General features: G+C 34.7%; 1 protein-coding gene across 1 annotated transcript; it reads right to left on the bottom strand.

Moving 5' to 3' along the window:
- On the bottom strand, window positions 1–25,341 carry LOC128988647 (NADH-ubiquinone oxidoreductase 49 kDa subunit). The gene is made up of 11 exons (XM_054410132.1): window positions 25,218–25,341; window positions 23,690–23,801; window positions 20,268–20,390; window positions 17,719–17,920; window positions 16,379–16,566; window positions 15,405–15,568; window positions 11,264–11,383; window positions 10,039–10,168; window positions 9,399–9,495; window positions 2,289–2,429; window positions 1–188 (listed from the first exon to the last, which is right to left on the bottom strand). The coding sequence occupies exons 1-11, from the start codon at window positions 25,301–25,303 to the stop codon at window positions 151–153; spliced, it is 1,401 nt and encodes a 466-aa protein (XP_054266107.1). The 5' UTR covers window positions 25,304–25,341; the 3' UTR covers window positions 1–150.
- Between the last annotated feature and the right edge of the window lie 1,571 nt (window positions 25,342–26,912).

Consider the following 26,912-nt stretch of genomic DNA (forward strand, 5'->3'; position numbering starts at 1 on the left):
ATAGTTTACTGTGTTTATTTAAAAGCCAATTAGCTTTGGTTAACAGGATGGTAGAATAAAATTATACAGTATTTACAAAAGGAATATACAATAAATAATATCGCTTATAACTTAACGATTTATTTTTTAAATTATCCTATTGATGTGTCTTTAGCGATCAATTTCACCAAACACAACATCCAATGTACCTGAAACCAAACATATTTTAAATGAGTCAACAATTTATTACGTCAAAAACATTTTACAGGTAACTTAATAGGGTTACTATTGCATAAAGTCAATGGTAATAAACATCTTCCATAATCTTATCTGTGCCAATTTGAAATGTAATGATTTTATAATTAAGCCAACTCAATGTACAAAGGTTGGTTGTCCGTAAAATGGAGAGATCCCGTTACATCCAAGCAGGCTAGTTCTAATTAAAGACCAATACTTCCTCCACTGCTATTATAGCAGATTTCTACTTCTATGGAACAAATTGTTGTGTCATATTATTCAAAAATATTAAAGAAAATTAACCCTACCACCAAGAATAAATAATTACTTTATTGTAATTATTACTTAAATTAGACTTTCGTAGTCAACCACTATTAAGTTCATCACCAGTTGAAGGACGTGACTGAAGTGTTTAGACATAGAAAATTTGTGCAAGGGGTGGAGGGAACTTAGAGGTGATCCTAAACAGATGCATACTGTTTTCCACGGAGTTCAACAACTGCTTTAAATCATTAGTCTCGTTTGAAGCAGTGACCAAAGAAATTTGTATAGGAATCCTGGTATGGCTGAATAAGAGATATTGTCCAACTAGTGGGAGACATCTATAAAAGGTTAAGAGGAACGGTTAGCCGTAGTCTGAAACACGGCCATCGGAAAAATAAGTTTTCCTTCAAATTCAATGTTTTGGTGCAAAGTGATGAAATCTGCTGACCCAGCTTTCAAATGTGGACGGCATTTTGCTAACTCCCTAAGGCCCGTATGGACATTTCCTACATAGAAAATGTTTGCCTACACACCTGTCAACAGGCAACAGTAATAAACAAGGATTTGACTTCTTCCTACAAACGAAGTTACCCCTCTAGTATTTACTATGCCCAACTCACTTAAATAACTTTTTTCTCGCCGAGGCTTCCTTTGACCCCTACAATCGGATACATATCACCAATAACCTCTACCATCTAGGGGACTGGTGGGAATCTGGGGTTTTGGGTGGGGGGGAAAACTCGCTACTAGACACCTCGCATAGCCTAACCTAACCGTAATCTGGGTGTGGTGTCTAAAAGATTTCTAGACACCACACCCAGATTACGGTTAGGTAATGGTGTATAGTAATCTGGGCATAGTGTCTAGTAATCTACGTATGGTGTCTAGTATACTGGGTGTGATGTCTATTAATCCAGGTGAGGTGTCTACAGGAAGCCTCGGCGACAAAAGTCATTTGAGAAAGTTGTAGTGTTGGTGTTTAGGAAGAGTTTAAAAACGTCTTATATAACGTTTTAGGTGAGTTGGGCATTGTAAATATTAACCGACCCGCTTCCTATCATTCATAAAACGTGATTAATACTTGGCGGAAGGGTCAATTTTCTTTCATAACGAAGAGACTAATAATCTAATAAGGGTGGAAGTTGAAAAATCGACTAGAATAGTAGTGGATATGGTAGTAGAGAAGTAGAGAATAGGATCTGGTTGGTCTCAGATTTGAACTAGCTCGATTCGCTGAGGTGGGAGCTCTATGGACACCTTCATTTGCAAATTAGCTGAAGCAAATTTCAACGCATAATAATTGAGTTAAAGTTACGGTTTTGTTTGGTCATCAAACCCTGTAAGGTTTAATCTGTTGTTTTCAGATCATTACATTGGATATGATAAATTTGTTGTTTTTATGTTAGGAATTAAAACTTTTGGTCAAAAAATGTCATATGGCAATACTGTTTCTTTCTTTGTGTCCATCTTACTGATGCAGGTCTGAGCAGGAAAATGCCTCTTTATTTGAGAGGACTTGTCAACAACCTGTTATCGTTCTGTACACTTAGTAGGCAAACAGAAAACTCTCTTGTTTGCTCTATCTGCAAGGAATTATAATAACATAATTTATCCTACAACAATAACATTGAGAACTTAACTCAGATTTTTTTGGAATTGGTACATTTCGGACTCAACTATGATTTACAAGAGTTTAGGATCAACTCTAGCCAAAGCAAGTAGGTTGGGTTTGTAACCACTTTTGTTAATCTCAAACCAATTCAACTCAATCCATCACGAAACATGTAAATGATCAGAACATTACTTACCAATGATGGCGACAATGTCAGCCAACATGTGACCTTTGCCGATCTTCTCTAAAGCTGCGAGATGAGCAAAGCCAGGAGCCTTGATCTTGCACCTGTATGGCTTTGAACCTCCATCAGACACTAAGTAAACACCAAACTCTCCTACAAGAAAACACCAACAATAAGACAATATTATATCTTAAGAGGGTATGGATGAGTTTAAATTAAGTAAAAAAATTGTAAAATGAGAAATAGTAGAGCCCTTGCAATGTACAGATAGTGGATGTAAGTCTAAGAGGTGGCATGTTTGTCTTTTACCCTCTCTCTACAGCCTAAACACAAATAAATATCAGACTTCTAATAGGTCAGTAAATCATTAAATCAGTCTGTTAAGGCCCAATTGATATATAATCAACTCAATACAGTGTAGTGCAGTTATAATATACTGTACAAACAAAATAGAAACATATGTTATAAAATACCCCCGCCGCAGCAAACCTGCCGACTAAGCGAATTTCCATTTGTCTGAATTGATTTTCAGTTAAATATATTTTAATAACATTAGGTTTAACGAGTACCTAGGTTTGCTGCTACAAGGAAACTAATAAAGTGTGTTTTTGAGTAAAATATTTATAGCTTAGTACAAAATAAATAAATTTGCCAAGTTTGATCAAAATATATTCATAAACAAGCAAACTACAACATTTGACAATTTTCTCCATAAGAATAACATGGGAATTTTAAATTTACAATTTTTTTAATTTTCTCCGTTACTAATATTCGAACAAAAATACTTTTATATACTAAATTATTTGTTTTTTTAAGCTCTTTAAAAAGGTCTAAAGAGAAATTGGGAAATTTTGTGTTTTGAGGGTCAAAAGTGAGAAAAACCAATTTTTACCCCATAAAACCCCCCGTAAAGCCCCGTTCCCATGGTCCGATCGTGCTGGTTCGCGAACTCATTCAAGTTTATCCCGCTTTACACCTTTAAACCAAATTTCATCAAAATCGGACAAAAATTACTCAAGTTATCGCGTTCACGGACGTATATATATATATATATATATATATAAGTCTATATATATATATATATATATATATACATATATAAAAATTTGAACGAATAGTGTTTTTGGCCTCTGGGGACATCAAAATGAAAAAGTAAATCGGTCCCGGGTCTAGGTCTTACCGTGCCACCTACGGTACCCTAATAGCTACTTCCCTATAGGGAAATTCGCTAAAAACAACTATTAGAAGAATAAAATGAAAATAAAGAATTGAAAATGAAGTGAGTGTTTAACCCCTTCGCTTAAACTTATTTTTACACCTAACCGGGCCAAAAAATGAATTATTTCTGTGTAATTTTACACAATTTACAATATTTTTACCTGCACTCAGAATTTTGTATTTGTATATCAAATACTGTTATTTTTCTAATCAGAATTGAATTTAGATTTAAATAAACGGTATCAGCATTCTGACACATACTTTCTCCCATAAGTTTGTCAACAACCTTTATTATGTGTAAACGGTGAGAGTAAATATACGGAAATGGGATTTTGTACAATTTTGTTGAGAATTTAAAGGACTATAACATACTAAATTTTTATCAAAATTGTTCGAGCCAATTTTGGGAAATCCGATTTTTCCGTTATTTTATGGGGTTTTTATGGGGAAATAACATAATTTACAATAACTTTTGAACCGTAATTTTTACAGAAAAGGGATTTGTACCATTTTGTTTAGAATATAAAGGACTATAACATACTAAATTTTTATCAAAATCGTTTGGGCCATTTTTGGGAAAATCCTATTTTTCTGTAATTTTATGGGGTTTTATGGGAATATCCCCATCTAAAATCAAAATTTCTAAAAAATGAAAAAAAAACTATCAAAATTGTAAGGACCATAACCTACTATGTTAAATCAAAACTGGATTTTTGTCTAAAATCCTATTTTTCGTTATTTTATGGGGTTTTTATGGGAAAATAACATAATTTACCATAACTTTTGAACCGTAATTTTTACAGAAATGGGATTTGTACCATCTTATTCAGAATTTAAAGGGCTACAACATACTAAATTTTAGTCAAAATCGTTCGGGCCATTTTTGAGAAAATCCGATTTTCCCGGTTTTTTATGGGTTTTTATGGGAAAATCCCCATTAAAAATCAAAATTTCAAAAAAATGAAAAAAACGCCTGGAGATACCATGGATTAGAACCTAAATACCAAATTTCATCGAAATCGGACCACAGGTGTAGTCTCTAGCTCTGTACACATCCAGACACACAGACACACACACACACACACACACACACACACACACAGACATCACTTCGAAAACCACTTTTTTGGGTCCAGGGGGACCCAAAACGAATATATCCACTCAAAACTCAAACTCGAAAATTTTGACGAAAACAATACTTTCTCCATATACTATGGTATAGGGGGAGAAAGTAAAAAACAAACATTTTATTGGTTACAAGTATTTTTATTATTTTTTTATACCATATAATACAAAAAAAATTTTTGAATTTTTTTTATTTTTGCCTTTTTTAAAAGTTTTTGACTATAAAAGTTAAAAATATCTTACTGTTCTGCCTTAAAATACTGATTGACATGTTGTAGACTCAAAAAGATATCAAGCAAAGTTCAACTTAGTATGATATGTATTGAAACATTCGGGTAGGTGAAGCGCAACAAGGCACATTTCGCACTCCCACCGACTGTCACTACGCTTCCCTTGTGCACTACAAACTTTACAGCGTCTTGATGGGTTTTGCTTTACTTCATTAGGTGGGATTTGTCTTGGGAAATGACCCCAAGAAGCTGCTTGAAGCCGTAGAGGGGTTTCAGATGTTGATGGCCGCCCTCTTCGTTTGTAGGCCGGTAGTTGTCTGGTCTGGAACACTTGCTCCGTAAATTTACTTTTGAATTCAGCAAATCCTATCTTCTTCTGGGTGATTTTTTTAAAAACAACATAAGAGTTGAAGAGAGCTATGTCCAAAATGTAAAAAAAATCTTCTTATACCCTTTAGCATATCTCCTCATCGTAGGAAAAGAAGCGAGCTGTTGGTCTTCTCGGTCGATACCGCCCATCGAGCTGTTGTAATAGAGGATGGGTTCAGGCTTGGTAATCACCTCACCGCTGACTCTGTCTCTCTTTCCAGTTGTTTTTTTGTCTCCCTTACTGTGGAAAGTAGACAAGACACACACTTCTTTCTTGTCCTGCCATCTAAGGGCCATCATGTCGTGGCTAAACGCAACTTCATACTCACCGACATCAAGTTTTCCACTTTTGAAGCTGTCAGGCATATTTGTCCTCCAAGAGTTCACCGTGCCGATCACATTGAAACCGATATGTTTCAATCTATAGTAGAGGAGAGGTGAGGAATACCAGTTGTCAATTGTGAGGGTATGACCATTACCGGAACATTCCTTGACCATTTCAATGACTATGGCCTCGCTCACCAAAAGTTTATCATCCTCAGCAGTATCTCCACCCCCTTCTTCCACTGTTTCGCCTTGTTTCACTTCAGCACCGGTGTATATTTTAAATTTTGTACAGTATCCACTGCTTGACTCACAACATTTGTAAAATTTGATTCCGAACCTGGCTCTTTTCTTGGGGTTGAATTGCACATACCCCAACCTCCCACGAAATTTCATCAAGCTTTCATCTACTGCAATGTTTTCATCGGCCAAATATAACCGTGAAAACTTTTGATTCATGTAATCAATGACATACCTCAGTTTCCACAGTTTGTCATTCTGAGGCTTATTTTTATTATCACAAATATGGAACATTGTTGATAAGAGCAAAAACCTACGAAAAGGCATAACTTTTCGAAAAAACGGAGTCTCAGTAGTAGCAGTAGGGGCCCAATACGATTGAATGGTCCTTTTCTTCACAAGTGACATCAAAACACATAGACTGTAAAAACATGCCATTTCATCAGGAGTTGTTTCAAACCATTCAGAGAGTAACTGTTCATCTTTACCACTTGCATTATTTTTTTCAATTGTCTCTTCGGCGATTTTGTTCGTTTCTGTAGAAACATGTTGCCAAAAATCATCCTCGACAAACGCGTTGAATACTTCAACTTCAGATGGAGAAGGACCTAAATTTCTTGCTAAGCTTGCCCTGACACCAGGACAGCCTGTAAAAGGTATTTTGAAAATACTATTGTCTTCTATGGTGTTGGTCCATTTCCAACCTTGTTTTTTCTTTTTCTTAGCTGTTTTAGGTTGGCCCTTAGACCGTTTAGTAGGCTTAGGTAGCACTAAACTAGGAATTTTACCTTTAGGCCTACCTCGTTTACTTCCCCTTCCCCTCGATCTACCAATAGTTGCACCTCTACTATACTCAGGTACTTGACAAGGAATGGTTTCAATAAAACTAGGGTCATCAGCCTCAGCCTCCTCACTGGGTGTAGGAGATAGTGCAGGTGCAATTACCCTACCTCGGTAAATTTTTTCCATAAATCCAACAGGGTTTTCATCATCAGAACTTTGCTGTTCATAGGACACAGGACTAGGCCTATAAGGCACATTTTGAGGGGACATAGGTCGGGCATAACTACAGGAGGGCTGGTCATGCAAACAATCATTATTTACAGGCTTAGGCCTAACATGCAGGTCATGCAAACAATCACTATTTATAACAGGCCTAGGGCTAGCATGCTCTGTCACACCATTATCAGCTAAATCTTGAGGTTCACAGTCAGCAATACTTATACTATTGCATGCTTCACTTACGTGTTCATTGTTTATTTCTAATAATTCATCATCACTCTCAAGCCTTTCTTCAAATAAATAACAATCACTGTCTGAGTCACTGTCACATTCAATTAGTTTAGCAATTTCACTTTCGTCCAATTCCCTTCCACACTCATCAACAAATAAAAAGTTACTCATCTTATTTATTTTATAAAACAACTATTTGCAAACGAAAAATAGAATTCAACATAATATAAATACTGTTGTGAAATGACGATGTAAACATAAACAAACAAGGCAGACAGCTGCCAAGACAACGTTCCCAACGTCAGCTGGTAAATCGTAATTTTCAATTGATTGTTTTTGCCAATTGGGCAGGCCGTGGACGACTAAAATACAACCAAATGAAAGCCTGAAGCTTGCAGAAAAAGAAGCATATGCGATCTGTTGGATTTTTTGGGAACTAACTCGGCAAATATTGGTTTTAATGGCGGACGGCGATTCGCCGTCGCTTCACACAATGGCTCGCGGGAGCACGACGGCGAATCGCCGTCGCTTTAAGCGAAGGGGTTAAGTTGTTCTCAGTTAATACTTACAAACATTTATAACTAACAAAACTTTATTTAAAATCAAGTTATCAAAAACACAGTCTATACGCCAGAAGAATTAAACAGAATAACGGCATTGAACTAATCATGTTGGCATATCATTATTCACATTTGTCTAAGTTAAAAGTAATATTAATCTAAAAACGTGTAAGCTTTCTCTTCAACCACTTTAACGAGGATAACCTATTTTTTACATCAATCTGTAGAGAAAGTGTCTAGTTTCCAACTTAGATGAAGTTTCAAAAAGTTCATTTTTGAATAGGGATGGACGGGTCCTGAAATTTTGGAAAATTTTCAGGAAATTTTTTTTTGATTTTTGAGACGGGATTACATTTGATTTGGGACATTTGGACATTTGGGATTTGGGATTTGTACATTTGATTACATTAGTTGTTACATTACATTTGGGATTATATTTGATTTGATCGTCGGCGATTTTTCCGCTTCGCGAGTGACGATGACGCTGCTATCGCGAGAGATGTCCACAATAGTTCCGCGAAGTCATTTCAATGATCACGACGTGACCTCGTAGTCATACCGACGATCATGCCATGACCGTAGTCATACAGAGGATCACGCCATGACCGCGGGGTCATACCGACAATCACGCTGTGACTGCGAGACATACCGACGATCACGCCATGACCGCAGGGTCATACCGACGATCACGCCATGACCGCGGAGTCATTTTGACCGCTTTTATAGATCAGTGCCACAAATGGTAAAAATTGATTTTGTTTTTCTTGTTTGGTAACTGCAATACTCAAGACATTTTTTTATGCACATGAAAAAATCCCATCCCGTCCTGTCCCAAAAATCGGGTAGGAAATAAAAATCCCGTCCCAAACCAAAAATTCATCCCGTCAATCCCTTTTTTTGAACTGAAAAATGTCAGCTTACATTACTTTTTAAAACGTTTTTATTAGCTTGCTTTCTTGTCCGGTACAAATTTTGCAATGAATTTTATACTAACTTCCCGATGAGCTAGAGACTTGAAACTTGAAACATAGCTCACAAATGGAAGACAATGCAATATTATATAATTTAATTTTCATAATTCCCTTGGGCTACGCCCCATGGGCTTGTTTTTATTAGCTCGCTTTCCTACAAATTTTGATATCAATTTCAAACCAAGTTTCCAATGAGCTAGAGACTTGAAATATGAAACATAGCTCACAAATGGATGACAATGCAATATTATATCATTTAATTTTCATATTTCCTTTGGGCTACGCCCCATGGGCTTCCAAATTTTCCATGTTTACATTTTGAAAGAATGTAAATATATCAATTAATTTAAGTCAGCTGTAAATGCTTAAATTTGACAGTTCGAAGAGCAGAGGTTAAGAGGTACAGGTTATGCTCCCAAGAGATTCTTTATACACTATAACTAAAAAGTAGAAAATAATTTATAAATAAAAACCCTTTTTTTAAAATAAAACGTTTTTAAACGCACTAAAAAGTAGAAAATAATTTATAAATATGTGGAGGGTATAAATACTTGTAAGATTTAAAACTAAAAACGTGGGGTTCATGCAATTGATAATAATAAATTTGTTCAATTAGGTGAAGGGTAGTTGTAAATTATCTATTGCATGAACCCCACGTTTTTTATTTTAAATCTTACAAGTATTTATACCCTCCACATATTTATAAATTATTTTCTACTTTTTAGTGCGTTTAAAAACGTTTTATTTTAAAAAAGGGTTTTTATTTATAAATTACTTATATTCAATTTGACTTATTACTTTAAGCTTTTAGCATAAGGTTAGTTTGAAATAACAATCTGAAGGAGTTTCAACCTTTAGGGGCCTCAATAGCTGTGTACGTAGCACCAGGTGGTACTGGGTAGCCTTGAGTGAATAGCTTGAAGTGATGAATCAAAGCTTCCATAGACGTCTGCAATAAAACATTTCCACATGTATTTCAACAAAGTATGACTGGACCTCAAGGAAAATACCAGAATTATGGTATAAACCTTTGAACTAAATGGATTTCTAAGATATTTTGCTTGTCTTATGATAACAAAAATCAAAATAAATCTAAGGCAAGCCACATATACAATAACAATGAATACAAAGTAGCAAAGTTACTGATAAAACTATATTCTTGCCAGAGTGTTTGTTACTTTAATAGTTAATAACACATTAGAGATGCTTTAGCTTACAATATAAGTCATCTTGTCAGTTTTAAAATTTGGCATATTTGACAGTATTGATCATTAAATAACATGTGTTAAAATATATTTTGTCTGTAATATATTCTGTAAAATATATTAAAATTATTTTTAAAAATATCTAAAATAACACCTACAGCATGAATGATACTAAACATTCTATTCATTAAAAGGATTACCAGACAATAAATAAAAACCTAGATTCAAAAACCAGTGACAAAAGTAACATGAGAATGGAATGTCTAGTAGAACCGTGGTAGGTATACCTTCATTTCAGCCCTGGATGGAGTTGATATTTTCATGTCGTCGGTTTTCACCTCTCCAGGAGGCATGTTGTTGAGACACTGTTCTATGATTCTCAGAGACTGCCTCATTTCTTCAATTCGGCACAGGTATCTGAACAGTCATAAGTAACTATCACATCGTTTATCAAACAGAAACTATAAAAAAAGTTCACACCAAGATACAAAAATATACAGATAGCTTCAAAACTGAATAATATGAATCAAGAAGATGGTGGTGGATTATCACTAGGGGTGTGTCGATTCTTGATACTACAGATTCTTTAACATTTGAATCAGCATTGAGAATTAATCATCAAGAGTTAATATCGGTACCCAGAAAGTCCAAGAAGATTGCGTAAATTCACGCTTTTGCCGCGATTGCCGATGATGCCTAAAAGGTTTAAGGGGAAAAGGTTTCCGTTGCCACGGGGATGATGATCACACAGGAGATGATAAAAATTTTGTCGCAATCACGGAAGACATTGATCATGTCTAAACAACTGTTCGCGCATGTAAGATGGTGATTGCGACTGATATTCAGTGAATATTTTGCTGCGATCGTGTCAGACAATGATGATAATTCCGTAACCGCAGGTGATATTCAGGGTTTTGCTGTGACCGTGGATGACAATGATGATGTTTCCATGACCGGAGGAGATATTCTGGATTTTGCCATGACCGTGGGAGATGATGATAATGTCTACACGACCGCAGGAGATGTTTATGATTTAGCCACGATTGTGGAAGACGATGATGGTTTAGTGACCTCAGGTGATGTTCAGGGTTTGCTGCGATCATAACAGATGATCATGATAATGATGGTGGTGGTGACGATTACGGTGACATCATTGTTGTCACCCACAGTCTTGTCAAATTATTAGTTTTAGAAAATATTATTCAATTCCTGTAAAAATATTAGTTTTTGTAAACACTTGTAAACACCAGTTTATTTACTGGCAAAGATCAGTCGGTTCTTTGGTCAGGACCACTACTTATTAAAAGCTTAATGATCGTCAGCTGGGTCTAGCTACTGACCTTTCTCAAAACTGAACTGGCGATCTGCTGATTACTGGGCCACTCAAGTTCAATTAATTTAGTCAAATATAAACTTTCATTTCCAATACCAACCCACTTAAACAATTTTATTTTTCATCCTGAGGAATCTTTTTCACAACATATACACTTAAGTTCTGTGCTGTTTCCATACCTGTCGTAGCAGTCTCCCTTGGTGCCGATGGGAACGTCAAACTCTACCAAATGATAAGCGTCGTACGGCTGAGACTTACGCAGATCCCATTTGATTCCAGAGCCTCGTAGCATAACTCCACTGATTGAACAAACATTTTGTAAAATTGATTATGTCATTAAAATGTTGTATTTAGGTTTAAAATATGAGTTGTAGATAATTTATTCAAGTATTTCAATTGGATAAAAATGTATTTCTTTAAATAAGCCAGTAGATGTTGTGCTTAGTTTAAACTTATCAAAAAATAATAATTTAAATGTTCTCTGAAAAAATGTTGAAACAAGTTGGTTTTTTGTCTCTCTAAACCCATACACAGGTGAGAATCGCGCAAAAGCATGGGTGCAGCTGGATTATAGTGCAATTCAGTATTAGCTGACAGCCACTCTCTCAAGTGAATTGAACACAAAAATCACACGATGACTGATTGCCGCAACCGGTGTCACAAGATTCTCCACTGTGTCAATCGGGCCTATGCAATTTTACTTTTTTTGTTTTGCCATTCCCAGAAGCCAAAAACACATTCCGTTCAAATTTAGTTTCCCTTATTTTTTAATTTCAAAATATGAAATGTTGCTATTTATTTATAAAACATAAATTACTCAACATACTGTTGTTTAATTTAAAAATACTTGCCACATAACAAACAACACACACACAATGAAACATTTACTTTACAATATATATATATATAATCTTGGCAAGGGCTGAGTTATTTATATTTGACACAAAGAAAAAGGGTTTGAAAATGGGGTTTGAAACTAGTTATCCACTAGAAACAATAGGATCGATTGAAACAGGTCAGTAACCTTATTTGTGAAACCTAAGTACTCATTAAAATTAATTTTAGTGAAATCTAAATATATAAAGTGCAAAGCTCTCACTGACTGACTGACTCACTAACTCACTCATCATTAATTCTCCTACTCTCCCCTCTCTTTACCTAGGAGGCTTAAATTTGGTACACTGATTCTTTAGGTATCATCTGATCAGACTTTTGGGCTCCGTCCCCAAATTATAACAATCTGACAATTATAACAACATTTTTTGGTGAACATCCAATTATGCAAATAGAAATCCACATAGTCTGCATGTTGCTGCAGGGGGTACTATCCTTACTATGGTAAGTTTGTGCAAGTCGATCATATTATTTTGCATATCCTCCTTTGCATGAAGTTCATTTTTGGTGATGGTAAGTTAGAGCAATTTTAAAGGAGCAAACATTTCCTATCCAAAACAGTAAATACCCCCGCCGCAACAAACCTGCAGACTAAGCGAATTTCCAATTTCATGATTGAATCTTCACTAAAATATGTTTTTTAAAACAATATACAGGGTAGAAAAAAGTCCCCGGGCCAGTTGAATATTTCAAAAATTAATAAAGATAGAGCTTTAAAACTTGGTACACAGTTACTAGGCATTAAATTCATTTTAACACAATATTCAGTGATGCGCTACCTCGCCAGGGGAACCTCACTACCTCGCCCGCCAGATGTCAATAAAGAAAATCTTAAATGTAAGCAAAGGTTGATATGCAGAATGCAGATCAAATTTTTAAAGGTCTTAGTAAAGTACAATGCCGCAAACTTGAACTCAAACGGACATCCAAGTAAAAAATGACAGCTATTTAAACATGCATTGCATTTGCAATGCTATTATATTATGCTATTATTATGCTACTTCTGCAGGGCCTGTAGGGACTGTGTGCGCCTGTTAGAAGTCGGAAGAAAATCATAAACTTAAGGTCATTATGCACATCACATCAAAGGTATTTATTATTAAAATGCAATGCCACAAATTTGAGCACAAAAGAACAACTGAGTAAAAAATGGCAAATTTTAAGAAATTTTTGAACAGCTGCGATTTTTGACTCAGTTGTCCGTTGAGGAGGTAGCGTATCACTGAATAATGTGTTGAAATGATTTCAATTCCCAGTAACTGTGTAACAAGCTTTGAAGCTCTATCTCTATTTTTTTTTATATTTAACTGTCCCAGGACTTTTTCCCACCCTGTATACACTCCCTATATCTAAACATTACTTTAATATTTGAGAGTGGGGCCTACCTACTTAGGTTTGCTGCTACAGGGAAGGGAAAAGGTTTTTTCATTCAAATGTTCATAGTACAGTAGAGACTCAAAAATCCGAACCGCTCCTGAGAGTTTTAAAATATTGAATTAGCACAGGCAACAGATGTTTTACAATTTCGTGGAACAAACAGTCAGCTCCCGGCAGGGAAATGAGTGAACGGGCCTGGCCAGTCTGTCTTTGTTCGTTTCCAATGTATAAACTCTACATATTTTTTCAAGAAACGAATTACACTAATGTAACAAAAATCATTGTTTTTATTTCATTCACTGTATCCTAGAACTGTATTTTTAATACTGTAGGCCTAAACATGTGTCTATTAGGCATTTCTAGGCTATGTTTGAAAATACAAACAAATCGGTAGGTAATCTGAATTACTAGGGATGGGCTGATTCCGATTCTCGATACCTTCGATACCAGTGGTATCAAAGAATCGTCAATACTCGATACTTCGCTTCTTTGTACTCGATACCGATTCTTGTAAAGAGTGGCACATCATAGTTTATTTGGAATACTCCGAAATCAGCTTATATAAATAATTCCAAGTTCATTATCTCACATTCGTAATAGTTTTTTAATCCAAAATAGCTTGCGGTTCCATTTCACAATTAATGACGTGATCAACTCAACTGACAAAAAATAGTTTAACGAGTACTTAGGTTTGCTGCAACAGAGAAGGTAAAGGTTTTTTTTTGTAAAATGTTAATAGTTTAGTAAAAAATAAATGCATTTTCCAAATTTGATCAAAATATGTTCATAAACAAGCAAGCTACAACAGTTTACTTATTCTCCATAAGGATAACACAGGAATTTTAAATTTAAAATTTTTTGGAATTTTCCCTGTAACCATAATTGTAATGGTTGCAATAACCCTGTAAATGTTGCAGTATTTGTAAACAACATTTAATGTATACATATCAGTGACAGTTAGAAGTGAGAATCTTAACCCAAACAGCTGTTTGTTATTTCATAAATGATGTGTGTAGTAAACATTGGGAGAAAACATGACAAAAATCGCACAAAATTGGGTTTTTGATGGTTCGTTATTTTATTTCCAAAGTAGCGAGGCCATATTTTAATAGCCAAAGACACTCTGACCAATCCAGTGAACACAGAAAATGATTTGAATCTTGATGGGTACTCCAGTTTTCTCGGAGTAGGCCGCGTAAATTGACATTTTGGCGTTACAGGCAGAATGTCAGAGAGACAGAAATTGAGACAAGACTCGCAATAACCAAAAACTGCATGATTCTTTGCAATGTACAGACAAAACTGTAATTTTATTTATATAGATGCATAGAAATTTGAACAAATAGTGTTTTTGGCCCCTGGGGACGTAAAAATAAAAAACGGTCCCGGGCCCAGGTCTTACCGTGCCACCTATGGTAATAGCTACTTCCCTAAAGGAAAATTCGCTAAAACGAAGTTTCCAAAACATTTTGTGTCTTTAAATCCGAAAGTTTTTGTCATTAATTTCCATGACTTTCCATGCCTATCCATGACCATTTACCATTGATTTCTATGACTCACGAACTTTACTCGAAAATTATAATATAACATTCACACACAAATAATACTGCCTGGATAAGTTATTTCACAGAAAATAATGAAATATGTATTAACAGATAACAATGGAGTACAATAGGTACAACAATGAACTAATAGAAACTCAAAACTCATAAGCTAATCCAACTGTAATAAATTTAACTGTCATACATTTGCAAAAAAATCCTGAAAAATGCTACAATAGTCGGGGTTACAGCCAACTAGAGTATTGAAAGGTCCCTTCAAATCCACCCATCATTGGGGATTTCCATGACTTTCCATTACTTTTTGCCTATTTCCATTACTTTCAATGAAGAGATTTTTTTCCATGACTATCCCTGACTCTCCAGAATGTGGACATCCATTATTATTGAAATTTGATTACTTTTGATTAAAATAATCCAAATATCCAGATATAAGCAATAGTATTCCATGGTCTCATGAAATATGAAAGTGTGCGTGTCTGGGCCCAACCTGAAGCCATAGTTAAGGGCCTCCTCAGCTGTCACCACTCCGATGTCCTGTGTCCGCTGAACCCACAGTCTGTTGGTCGTCAACAAGTCCTCAACTTCATCGATACGTTCGCCAAACTTGACGGTGAACTCATAAATATCCTCCATCAGTCCAAGTGGAAGGTCCTATAAATGAACCATTGTTCAAAATTTTATTTACCAAACGTTATTGATTTAATAAAGGTATCTGGGTGTATGAGTGGTTATAGTGCTTGCCTTCAAATTTTAAGCTAGCTGGTAGCTGGTTTATTCCCAAAGTGGGATCCATTCTCAAACCTGATACTACTGATTGTTGTTGGACTATCAATTTATGATGATGTCCAACAACAGGTCAAACTTGGGTAGCAACAACTCCAGGGTTTGGACTATTCCCTTAAAATGCCAATGGTGTAAAATCACACAACATTGTTACTAAGATAACCGAAGAAAGGAGCTACTCAAATTGGTACAGTATCAACTAGCAGGCGACACTTACAGAGGAGTCTGATGACTGGTAAGGAATCTGTTAGCGGTTAACAACGATTTATTAAATTTTACTATAATCGTTCTTTTAGTTTTAATTTATATCGGTTTAAGTAAGTCTGCAGACATTGTGAATTTTGGCATTGGACCCTAACTTTGAATGTGGGTGCAAGGAAAGCTGCTTACAACAAAGGATAGTCAATCATTGTGTTGTACATCATTGATGTGAGTTTTTTTCTTTTTATCTAAAATATAAAAAACAAAGCACACATTGAAACACCTAACCCAGTGGTCGGATAAGGCTGGGTTGCAAACTAATTTAATTGAATGTTGGATCAAAATTTTATGGGGAAAGGAAAATTAAAAAAAAATTTCATGCATATTGCTTAAAGAAAATGAAAATGCTTGTAAGCACTAACATATAGATCAATTTTGAATTAGCTTAAGAGTTTTCGATGATCTAACGACACACACCAGAGCCACTCCACCAGGTCGGACGTAAGCTGCGTGCATCCGAGCTCCGGACACTCTCTCGTAAAACTCCATCATCTTCTCACGTTCTTCAAACAACCAGAAGAATGGAGTCATGGCACCTATATCCAGAGCATGAGTGCCCACTGCCATAATGTGGTTCAGTATTCTTGTAATTTCAGCAAAAAGTGCTGTAAAGAACAATAGTTTATGTAAATAATCTGCTTAAGTTTATAAAGTGACACTTAGTTTTATGGTTGGGGAGAAAGTTTAAAAAGTTTTTTTTTTAGACTATTGTTGTTACAGATATATTTGCAGGAAAATCTATCAAAATTGTTCTACAAAACTCAATCACTGCAACTCTCTCCCCAATTAAAGTACCTATTATTCTACTTTATCACTACTAGTGTAGCAAATTAGTTTTTACTCAAACATCAAGAATTTTCAGTCTTGCTTAAGCCACTATCTTTTGCAGACGTGTCCGCCTACCTTCCATTTTTATTTTGTACCAATAGGAAATCTTTTCTTACAGGATTTTGAGTTTCTTGTTTTGACTACAATATGATTTTTTAGCTTTGGTTGGTGTACTGATCTTTTTTTGTTTTAGGTACTTTTTGTTTGAGGACAGGATTTCAGATCACAAAATAGGGGGGTAAAGTGACTTTTTATCCGAGCTTCAGTTTCAAGGACAAAGGTTGAGCGAGGGTTGAAAAGACACTTTTTGTCCATTTGATGAACTATATTTTTCTTCATATTGCACAATTATTTAACAAACTAAAACAGAAAATGAAAATGATTTTATGTAAAGATAACCCCTCAAAACAATTTCCAACTTGTTTTCAATGTTGCTAATGCAAACTAACACCTGGTTAGAAAGTGATTCAATCATTTAGTATAGCCTATTAAGATTGTGTTTCAGTGTACATTATACTATCGATCGATATTTCAAATTACTTGACAAGAAAGCAACAATAAGCTACAACTGATTAAATCAATCAGTACACAATTTCGATACCTGTGATTGCTTACAATCGAAGTTTACAAATGAGTTTAAAACATCTGACTTTTAATGCCTAGGAAGTAAAAGAATTACTTTGGACCCACAACGTATGTATTAAAAACTTTTTCAGCTGCAGTATGACAAAGTTGTTTTATGATGGAAAATGTCCGCAATCATCCCTTAATAACACCCCCCTTTAACACATAAACTTACCATGACTCAAAACAAACTTCAAACAAACCAAAAACCTCTAACAAATGATTCTTTAAATTTATTATTGAATGTACCAAGAAATGTAGTCAGAAGTGCACATTGCCCAAAAGGTTCAAAATTGGACACTCACTTCGGATGTATTTGGCGCGCATGGGTATATCGATGTTCAGCAGTTTCTCAACGGCCAGTGAGTAACACTGCTCATTGCACATCATGGACACATAGTCCAGCCGGTCAAAGTAGGGCAAAGCCTGAGTGTATGTCTTGTACTCAATCAGCTTCTCTGTGCCTCTGTGGAGCAGACCGATATGGGGGTCGGCTCGCACAACCGTCTGAAAACATCAAACATAATTATGGTATGGTTTGTTAACAAACCAATATTTACTAATTATTCATTTAACCTTTATTCTGTCTCCCTAACTGGAATATGAGAACTAATTGTGTTAAGTTTTCAGTAATAGTAATACATAGATCCTATTCATCATTCAGTACAACTATACCATATTTTGAATAATTTTAAAGGTAGAAGCAAATAGTTAAGCCTAAATTTAATTTGACAGTATAAATGTTTTATTGAATTTATTGTATGGGCCTGAGATAAGGTTCTACATTAGGCAACATTGGCAATTTCAAGCTTAGTAATTACTGTCAAACCTCGATACAACGAATCTTAAGGGACCGACCTGAATAATCGTTATATTGAGGATTTCATTAAAATGAGGTTTGCGTTTGGTTAAAATAATCTAAACCTCAACCTACCTCAATAACGGTAGTTTGAGGTTTAAATTATTTTATTCTTCAATTAAAAAAGGAAGCTTGAGGAAACAGGACATAAAACTTTTGTGTTAGAAAACATTAGCCAACAACAGAACATACTTGTAAACACAAACATGAATTGGGACAACGAAGGAAATCATCTATCTATATAAATAAAAATGAATCCTTTTTTTGATGGTATTCCATAACTTGAAAATGAGGGCACCGAATTGGATGATTCTTTTTTTGTTGTGTTCCTTAGTGCCAGGGGAAGGTTTTTATGTAAGGAAATTTATAATCTATCCAATCAATATTTAGTCATTTTATTTTTAAAATTAAAAAAAAGTTGCCTTTACATTAGCATTGAAGGAAAATATTTTCATTAAACTGTAGGATACAATAACATGTGTTAAAAAAAGCATGTGTTAATTTTCGGATTTGCAACCAAAAGGTGAGTGAGCGTAGCGAACAAACTTCAACCATGACATGATTGAACGATAAGAACAGTTCATCTTGAAAATTAACGAGCTAAAAAAAACTAAAAAATCATTAAAATGTCATTGATTTGTATTTAACTGTACAATGGCCAATTACCAGCACCTCAGGTGAGTCAGCCTCCTAGGCCTAGGCCTAGACCTCTAGACAAACTGAAGCTGCAAACATTGGAATTCCTGGAATTGCACCTAATGATCCTGATGTTCCTCCTGGACCATTTATTGGGCCCATAAATGTAAGCGTGAATCCTAGATGGGTAAGAATAATTCCACTTGGACGGGAGTTTGATGTAGAGGAAAAGTTTTAAGTGAGACACCCAGGAATTAGAAATTGCCTGCCCCGTAATAGTAACCCTATTGAACACTAAAAAAAAGAAATAAAAAAATAGACTATTAGAGCAAGTCTAAATGTCAAGCAACATCTTTTTTTCTCTAGTGTTATGTCCCTAAATAGATTTGAAGATATGCGGTCGATGATCCAAGTCAGTTCTCTTTGTTTTATTCCTAAAGACCAACCTAACCACGATCCTTGGTATAAAGGAAGGTTTTTCTTGGATTCAATGAATGCAGCATTCAAAAAATATTTCATTCCAGATCAGAACATATTTCTTGACGAATCGATGATAGGCATGAAGGATAGGTGTGTTTACATCAAGTATATGTCCAACAGGCGACATGCCAGATTCGGTATCAAAAAGTTTGAAATTTGTGACAGCGAAACTGGGTATGTTTTACTTTATCCTGACAAGGGGTTTTTAGAAGGTCAAGATGGAGATGACCATTTTACACAAAAGGTAGTTATGTATTTAATGAGAAAGTGTAGTTTGTTGGGAAAGGGATGCCATTTGTTCATGGACAATTACCTACTTTTTCTAAGCTACCGGTGAAACAAAAGTTTTTAGATCACAAAACATACCCAACTGGCACATTAAATAAAAAATCAAGATCTTTAAAAAAAGGTAATTGAAACTAAATTAGAAGCCTTGCAAAGCATTTATTTCAGGAAAAAGACATTTTATTGGTAGTATGGTAGGTTACAAGCAGAAAGAAAATCGGAAACCTGTATATTTGATTACTACTGGCTGTTATGCTAAAAAAGACATTGTAACGAGTAAGAGTGGGAGACAAGCACGTAAGCCAATCCTAATCCATAAGAATGGTGACCCTAAACATGGGGGGGGGGGAGTAGACTTAAAAGGTGTTTTCATTGTTAGTTGGACTCTATTTCATTGGGGGTTCATATACTCATGTGCTCCTATGGACAAGCCACCATTCAAGGAACTTGTTATCTATATTGAGATTCGTTATACCGAGGTTAGACTGTAGGCCTATTAACCAATTAGTTTAAGACCTAAGAATGATACATAAAAACACAGAATATGTTTAAATGAACAAAACATTGAATTAAACATATTGCGACTGTCCTCACCTCTCCGTCCAGTTCCAGAACCAGACGCAAAACGCCATGAGCTGCCGGGTGTTGAGGCCCAAAGTTCAATGCCAAGTTCCTCACCTGCTTCTCCGGGATTGATGGTACATTCTGCCAGTTTTGCTATAAATTCAAATACGAGGATAATTTATTTATTTAGGCCTATGGAAAATTTGCCATTTTTACAATCAATTACACGTATACAAATTTGTGGATAATATCAATACCACATACAAACAGTGACTTTTACATTGTATTATATCCAAGTGCTTTATAAATACATGCTAACACTAATAGAATTTGATACGAAGAAACAAATTAAACTGTAACTGAAATATTATCACATTATGAATAAACCGTATCAGCAATCTGATACTTACTTTCTCCCATTAGCTTGTCAACAACCCTTATCATGGCACATGGGTAAGCGGTGAGAGTATCTTTGATAATTTATGGGGAATATCACAAAAGTGACACTAGACATTAACTTTTGAACCGTAATGTTTTAGAGCGATGGGGGTTATACTACCTTGTTTGGAGTCAAAAGGACTATAACATAAGTTACTAGATCTTGACAAATATCGTTAGGGTTATTTTGGGAAAAAAATTCAATTTTATGGGAAAATCAACATTCAATATACAAATTTCCCAACAAAAAAAAAACCCAGGAGATACCCTGAATTAATACACCCGCACACCTAAATATACAATCACCTTCACCTATTGAACTAATGTATTATTATCAATAGCATGAACTCCATGTATTATTATCAATAGCATGAACTCCATGTATTATTATCAATAGCATGAACTCCACGTTTTTTGTTTTAAATCTTACAAGTATTTATACTCTCCACATATTTATAAATTATTTTCTACTTTTTAGTTTTTAATGTGTGTGGATGTTAAATGTATTTCAAGCTTCTATATAAGATTAAGACTGAGGCATGTGGGAAATTTAAGGTTTATTTGAGTTTCTTTTCATATAATTATGTATTAGATTGAATGTATGGCCTACCTACTAACTATAAATATATCAATCTATTTAATTTATTGTTTACTTTATAGAATACTAAATAGCCTAAATAACAATCAATTGCCATTATTAACAAACCCCTTTAGGCTATATCTGCAATCAGATTGTTTATCTTTATTTTAAAATGTTTGTATAACACGTTCACTGCGCTACGAGATCCCGAGGTCTTGTATCGCACCTAGCCCCTAGTGCGGGACCCATAATTTGGCTTCTTTCCAAAAGTTACGACATCGATATTTCGGCGTACAGTTATCGTAAAGAAATGAAACTTGTACATATATAGGGTGACCCGGGGCAATTCTGGCAGCCAGACGTGAACCTTAACTTTAACTGCTTGTACCGCGGTGAACATATTTTTCATTTTATTTTGACAATTACCATAGTAATTCTATGTTATTCCTCTAGTGTTTTCATATATTTAGACAACAATCTCAAACTCCCCTTAAGGGGGTTTGAGGTTTTTTTTTTTTGGAGTGTCAGATGCCAGAATTGCCCCAACCTTGGGGCAATTATAGCAATACCTTATATTTTCCTTATTGTTTAAATTGCTCTGACATTGGGGCAATCATGGCATAGGCCTAATTTAGCTGTTTAAGATGGTGTTTTAATTTTTGTTCTATCTCTATTTATAAGGAAGTTGTGAATAAACCGGTAAGACAGTACAAGCGTACAAGGGCCTTAACCTAAAAACTTCTAGCAACAATAAACAATAAAAATAATCAGGCTGCCATAGAGTAATCTAAGCAAAAGGTGTTTACAAAGCCATCCAAATGAACTGAAATGAAACATATTACACATAACACACGTTGTTATACAATTTATTCTTTAATTTATACATTATTTGTATAAAGATATATAGCTGCCATAATTGCCCCGGGTTCTTTGCCACAATTGCCCCATAGCATATGAAAATGGGGCAATTATAGCACCCATTTAAATTTAAATATCTTAAAGGGATAACTGCTATTACTATTTTTGTTCATGAAGTTTTAAGTCTGAACAATTATCTTTGAGTATAAAAAAAAATAAAATATAAAATTCATAGGGGAAAAAAAATTAGCCGTGTGCGATGTTTCGATATCCTCGGGCTGTGGAAGAAAGTACTTTTTTAATCGCTAATAAAAATTACTGCAAACATTTTATTTTTACAAAAATGCTTTCCTATATATAGGAGGTATATGCTGAAATAACAAATATTGCTTCACTGATCTGTAAAGCTGAAATTTAAAAAAAATATAGGCCATTGCTATAATTGCCCCGTGCCAGAATTGCCCCGGGTCACCCTAATGTATTTTCTTGATGTATCAACTTGTAAACACGAAATGAACGAGATAAATAGATCTCGTAACACACTGAAGTAATAAACTTTTACTTTATTACGTAAAACCTACTAAGTTGTATCTATATGTAAGTTCTATATATAACAACTATAACCAGGGGTCTCGTATCAAAAATAGTTGTTCCAATCACTGCATGAGGCTAATGTGGTGATTAGTAACCATGGTAACCTTTGTTGAATGGTTGGAATGTTTACATTCGGGCTAGTGACATCATTATTTTAAATTTATAATCCTTACCCTCTCTGTTAGTTCTAATATTCGTGTAGTATTTAATATGTTTGAACCAGCTGTGTGGAACTATGAAATCAAAATTCATCTGAAAGTTAGTTCTGCTTGTTTACATTTTTAAATTGTGTAGGTTTAATCTTTGTTACCATGGATACCATCTTCAATATTTACTTTTAAATCTCTCACCTCAAATTTTTGAAAGCCCACGGGGCAGAGCCCTAGGACAATATCGAAGCGGGAATAGTTCTATATGTATCCTCGGAGCTGTAGCTTCATTTGTGTGCAATTTGAGCCCAGTCGGTTCAGTAGTTTTTGAGATTACCTCATACAAACACACACACACACACAAACACCACCTCTTCTTTAAAATAGTATAGATATATATAGATATATATATCTATATATATATAAATTTGAAAGAATGGTGTTTTTGGCCTCTGGGGACATCAAACCATGTGAGCGGCAATTGTATAGATAAAGCTCAGAATTAAAATTTAATTGCCATAGCGGGAAGTATTAACAAAAACTCCAGCCAAGAATTTGTAATGACATCATGCAAAAGCTAACTTAGGAGTTAAAAAGTTGCAAAAAACATAGCAAAAATAATAGGGCTTTAAAAACGAGAGGTCCATTTATATACAAGAGAAAATCACAATGGTTAATTTTGTGGTACGGTAGGCCTACATATTATTTTTCTCTAACCGTACTAGATTTTATTTTTTTACCTAACAATAACTGCAGAGGAAATGTTACTTGAGGAATCTCAGCAGCTGACCTTAAATGCCAAACGATTAACATTCATTTTTATATTGACTTACAACTTTCCATTTCTTCAGCATAGGGTCATCCCCGGGGTTGGTCAGGAACACACCTTCATAGAACTTGAACCATTCCGGATCAGGGTACCATGACTGAGACGCACTTCGTTGTCTGTAATACAAAACATTTCAAAACTATCATCTGTTAAAATATCGGTCAATTTTGTGCATTCTGCTCCAGGATTGAATCAAGATTTTAACATAAATAAGTAAAGGAAGGTGAACAATTAATTATGTTACTGCTTTAGGATGCAAACAAACAAACACACAAACTTTCACATTTATAAAATTAGTAAGATTTTAGTAAAAATGTAATCAGACAAGTTGAAATTCGCTTAGTCTGCAGGTTTGCTGCGGCGGGGGTAGTTTACTTTTTATGTGTTTTCTTATTATTTAGTCAATATTTAACAATTTTTGGGCAAATGCCATTTTACCCAGAAAACCAGGTTTGAAAAATCGTAAAAATAGTTAACTTAAGTGCCAAAAATGACCCATTTTTGGGATTAAACAACAAATAAATACTAGCCTAGAAAAGACCCAGTTAAGTTATGGATAATAAACGTAAACAAATGACGTTTCTGGCCCGTAAGTAAACATTATATTTAACATTGTTTAAATGGAACTGTCTAAGGTATTTATTCCGTATTTATTTAAGGTATTTATTGTTAAGTTAATGCTACACAGTAAAACCTCTTTTAATCCGAACTAATTGGGACCAGGGGTAGTTCGGACTATTGAATAGTTCAGATTACAGAACATATTGTTGTTTTTACATAACAATAGCTAAAACATAGCTAAAATTGATCAACATTATTTTGGGAAAAGAGAAAAAAATGTTTTATAAAGTAAAATACAGTGTTTATTTAATACAGTACTAAACATGGTAAATAAACAGTAGGCCTACTGTAAATTAAATACAGTATACAATAAAGAACTACTGTACTGTGTGTAGAGTACAGCAATTAGGGGTTCGGACTAGTGGACGTTCGGATTACGGGGGTTCGGATTAAACAGGTTCTACTGTATTACTATAGGATTCGGGCCAAAAACATCACTTGTTTATGTTTATGATCCATACCGGTATTTTTCTAGTAAGTTAGGCTATTCATGGATTAAACCAATATATTAACAACCCAACGTTGAAATAAGTTTAGTCTAATTTTGGTAGATAAGGCAAAAAAATTCAATATAGGCCTAATATAATAAGTTCAGTATTAAGTAGGCCTACTTTACCAGGACTAGGACTATGCGACTATGACGTGATCAAGTTTTTAAACCCGTTGTAGGCCTATGTCCAAAACTGCTTTAACTGATTACCTAAGCCTAATTAGGGTCATTAAAAGATTAAGGGCCTAAAAAAGATGCAGCTTCAGTAATCGGGAAGAGCTTAAATTTAAGGAAGGTAAATATGACTTGTCCAAACTTGGTATGCAGGTTGGCCTTCATTTATGCTCAAGTGAATGAGACAAAATAGTTATGATATGATAACTGACATAGTTTAAACACTAATATTGTATTTTTTACATACCCTAAAACTTGCAGAACACCATTATTTTTAACTAATAACCTTGCAGAACCTAAAACTCTTGGACCAAGGTTAAACACGGCAGCCATGATTGATTTTTAATTTTTTTTTTTATTGCAAATGCTTAGCTAAACTACTAAACACTGTTTTTGTACCTTACGACGGCCTGAAGAAGGGAGGGCCAGCCCACGGCCTCAACCACGGCCGCCTTTAACTAGGCCACGGCTGGTAGAATTGGCAACGTCGCAAGTGGTGTTGTTCATAAATTTATTAAAATATTGAAAATAAAACATACAGAATTGAAAACCGAAACAATATGAATTAAAAATATATATCTGTACATTATATGTGGAGTCAATTTTATCATAGTTCAGTAACCAATCTTTCGTAAATACAACACAAATACCATTACCATTAGATGCTTCGAAACAAAGGGTGGGTTCCATAATATCGACAACCGTAGAAATTGATCGAAACTGAATTATTCCCAGTTTGTCGACACTGGAATATTCCCACTTAACCGACATCCCAAATAACCGACGTCGCAAATGATCGACACCACAAATTGTCGACATCCCATATTGTCGACAATGAAATAGTTTCATTTTGTCGACACTGAAATAGTCCCAGTATATCGACAAGCACCCGTTCTTCGGAGCTACTCTTGAAAAGGAGTTGTTCTAATTCATCGTTCAGTTCCTCAACTCACGAGTCGCAATATTTGATTCCGAATTCCGATTTCCGACGTACATTTCTACATTTTATTGACTAAGAACTTTTATGTTGTAAATATTTATCTTGTTTATTTCTTTCCTTGTTTACAAGAAAATAGATGACTCGAGTGTTACAAACTATAGTTTTTAAGGAATAATGTGAAATAAGTTAATTTTTATAGGATAAAAAACTTAATCAACATGATAACTTAATAACATTAGTCCTACCAGACACTAACTTAGGTAAGTCACCAACAAGAACCTAAGATACAGCTTTTTCGTAGGCTAATTCTGGATCATCAAGCAATATTGTAGCAAATGTTTGAATAGGCATTTACCCCTAGGGGGTAGCCTACAGTTTCTTAACTGGGCTACGCTAATATTGATTGAAACTATCGATTCGATTAGTAAACCTTCATGCGATTTTTTCACCATCAGCAAGTTTGGTTGGTTAGGTTAGGTTATGATAGATTAATTTTATAATAGATATATTTTTAAATGTCGATTATTAATCAATATTTTCAATTCGATAGTTTCAATCAATATTAGCGTAGCCCAGTTAAGAAATTGTACTCTCCCTAGGCTATAGGATAGCCTCTTTGGGTACAGTTTCTTAACTGGGCTATGCTAATATCGAATTGAAAATAGAGATTGATTAATAATCGATATTTGTTAATATATTTATTATCAAATTAAACTATCTTAACCTAACCAACCAAACTAGCTGATGGTGAAGAAATCGCATGAAGGTTTACTAATCGAATCGATAGTTTCAATTGATATTAGCATAGCCCAGTTAAGAACAGTTTCTTAACTGGGCTATGCTAATATCAATTGAAACTATCGATTCGATTAGTAAACCTTCATGCGATTTTTTCACCATCAGCAAGTTTATTGGTTAGGTTAAGATAGTTTAATTTGATAATAAATATATTAACAAATATCGATTATTAATCAATCTCTATTTTCAATTCGATAGTTTCAA

This window comes from Macrosteles quadrilineatus, unplaced genomic scaffold (assembly GCF_028750875.1).
Source record: "Macrosteles quadrilineatus isolate MER2022 unplaced genomic scaffold, UCM_ALF_1.0 Scaffold_3__2_contigs__length_128488019, whole genome shotgun sequence".
In the NCBI taxonomy this organism is placed as follows: Eukaryota; Metazoa; Arthropoda; class Insecta; order Hemiptera; family Cicadellidae; genus Macrosteles; species Macrosteles quadrilineatus.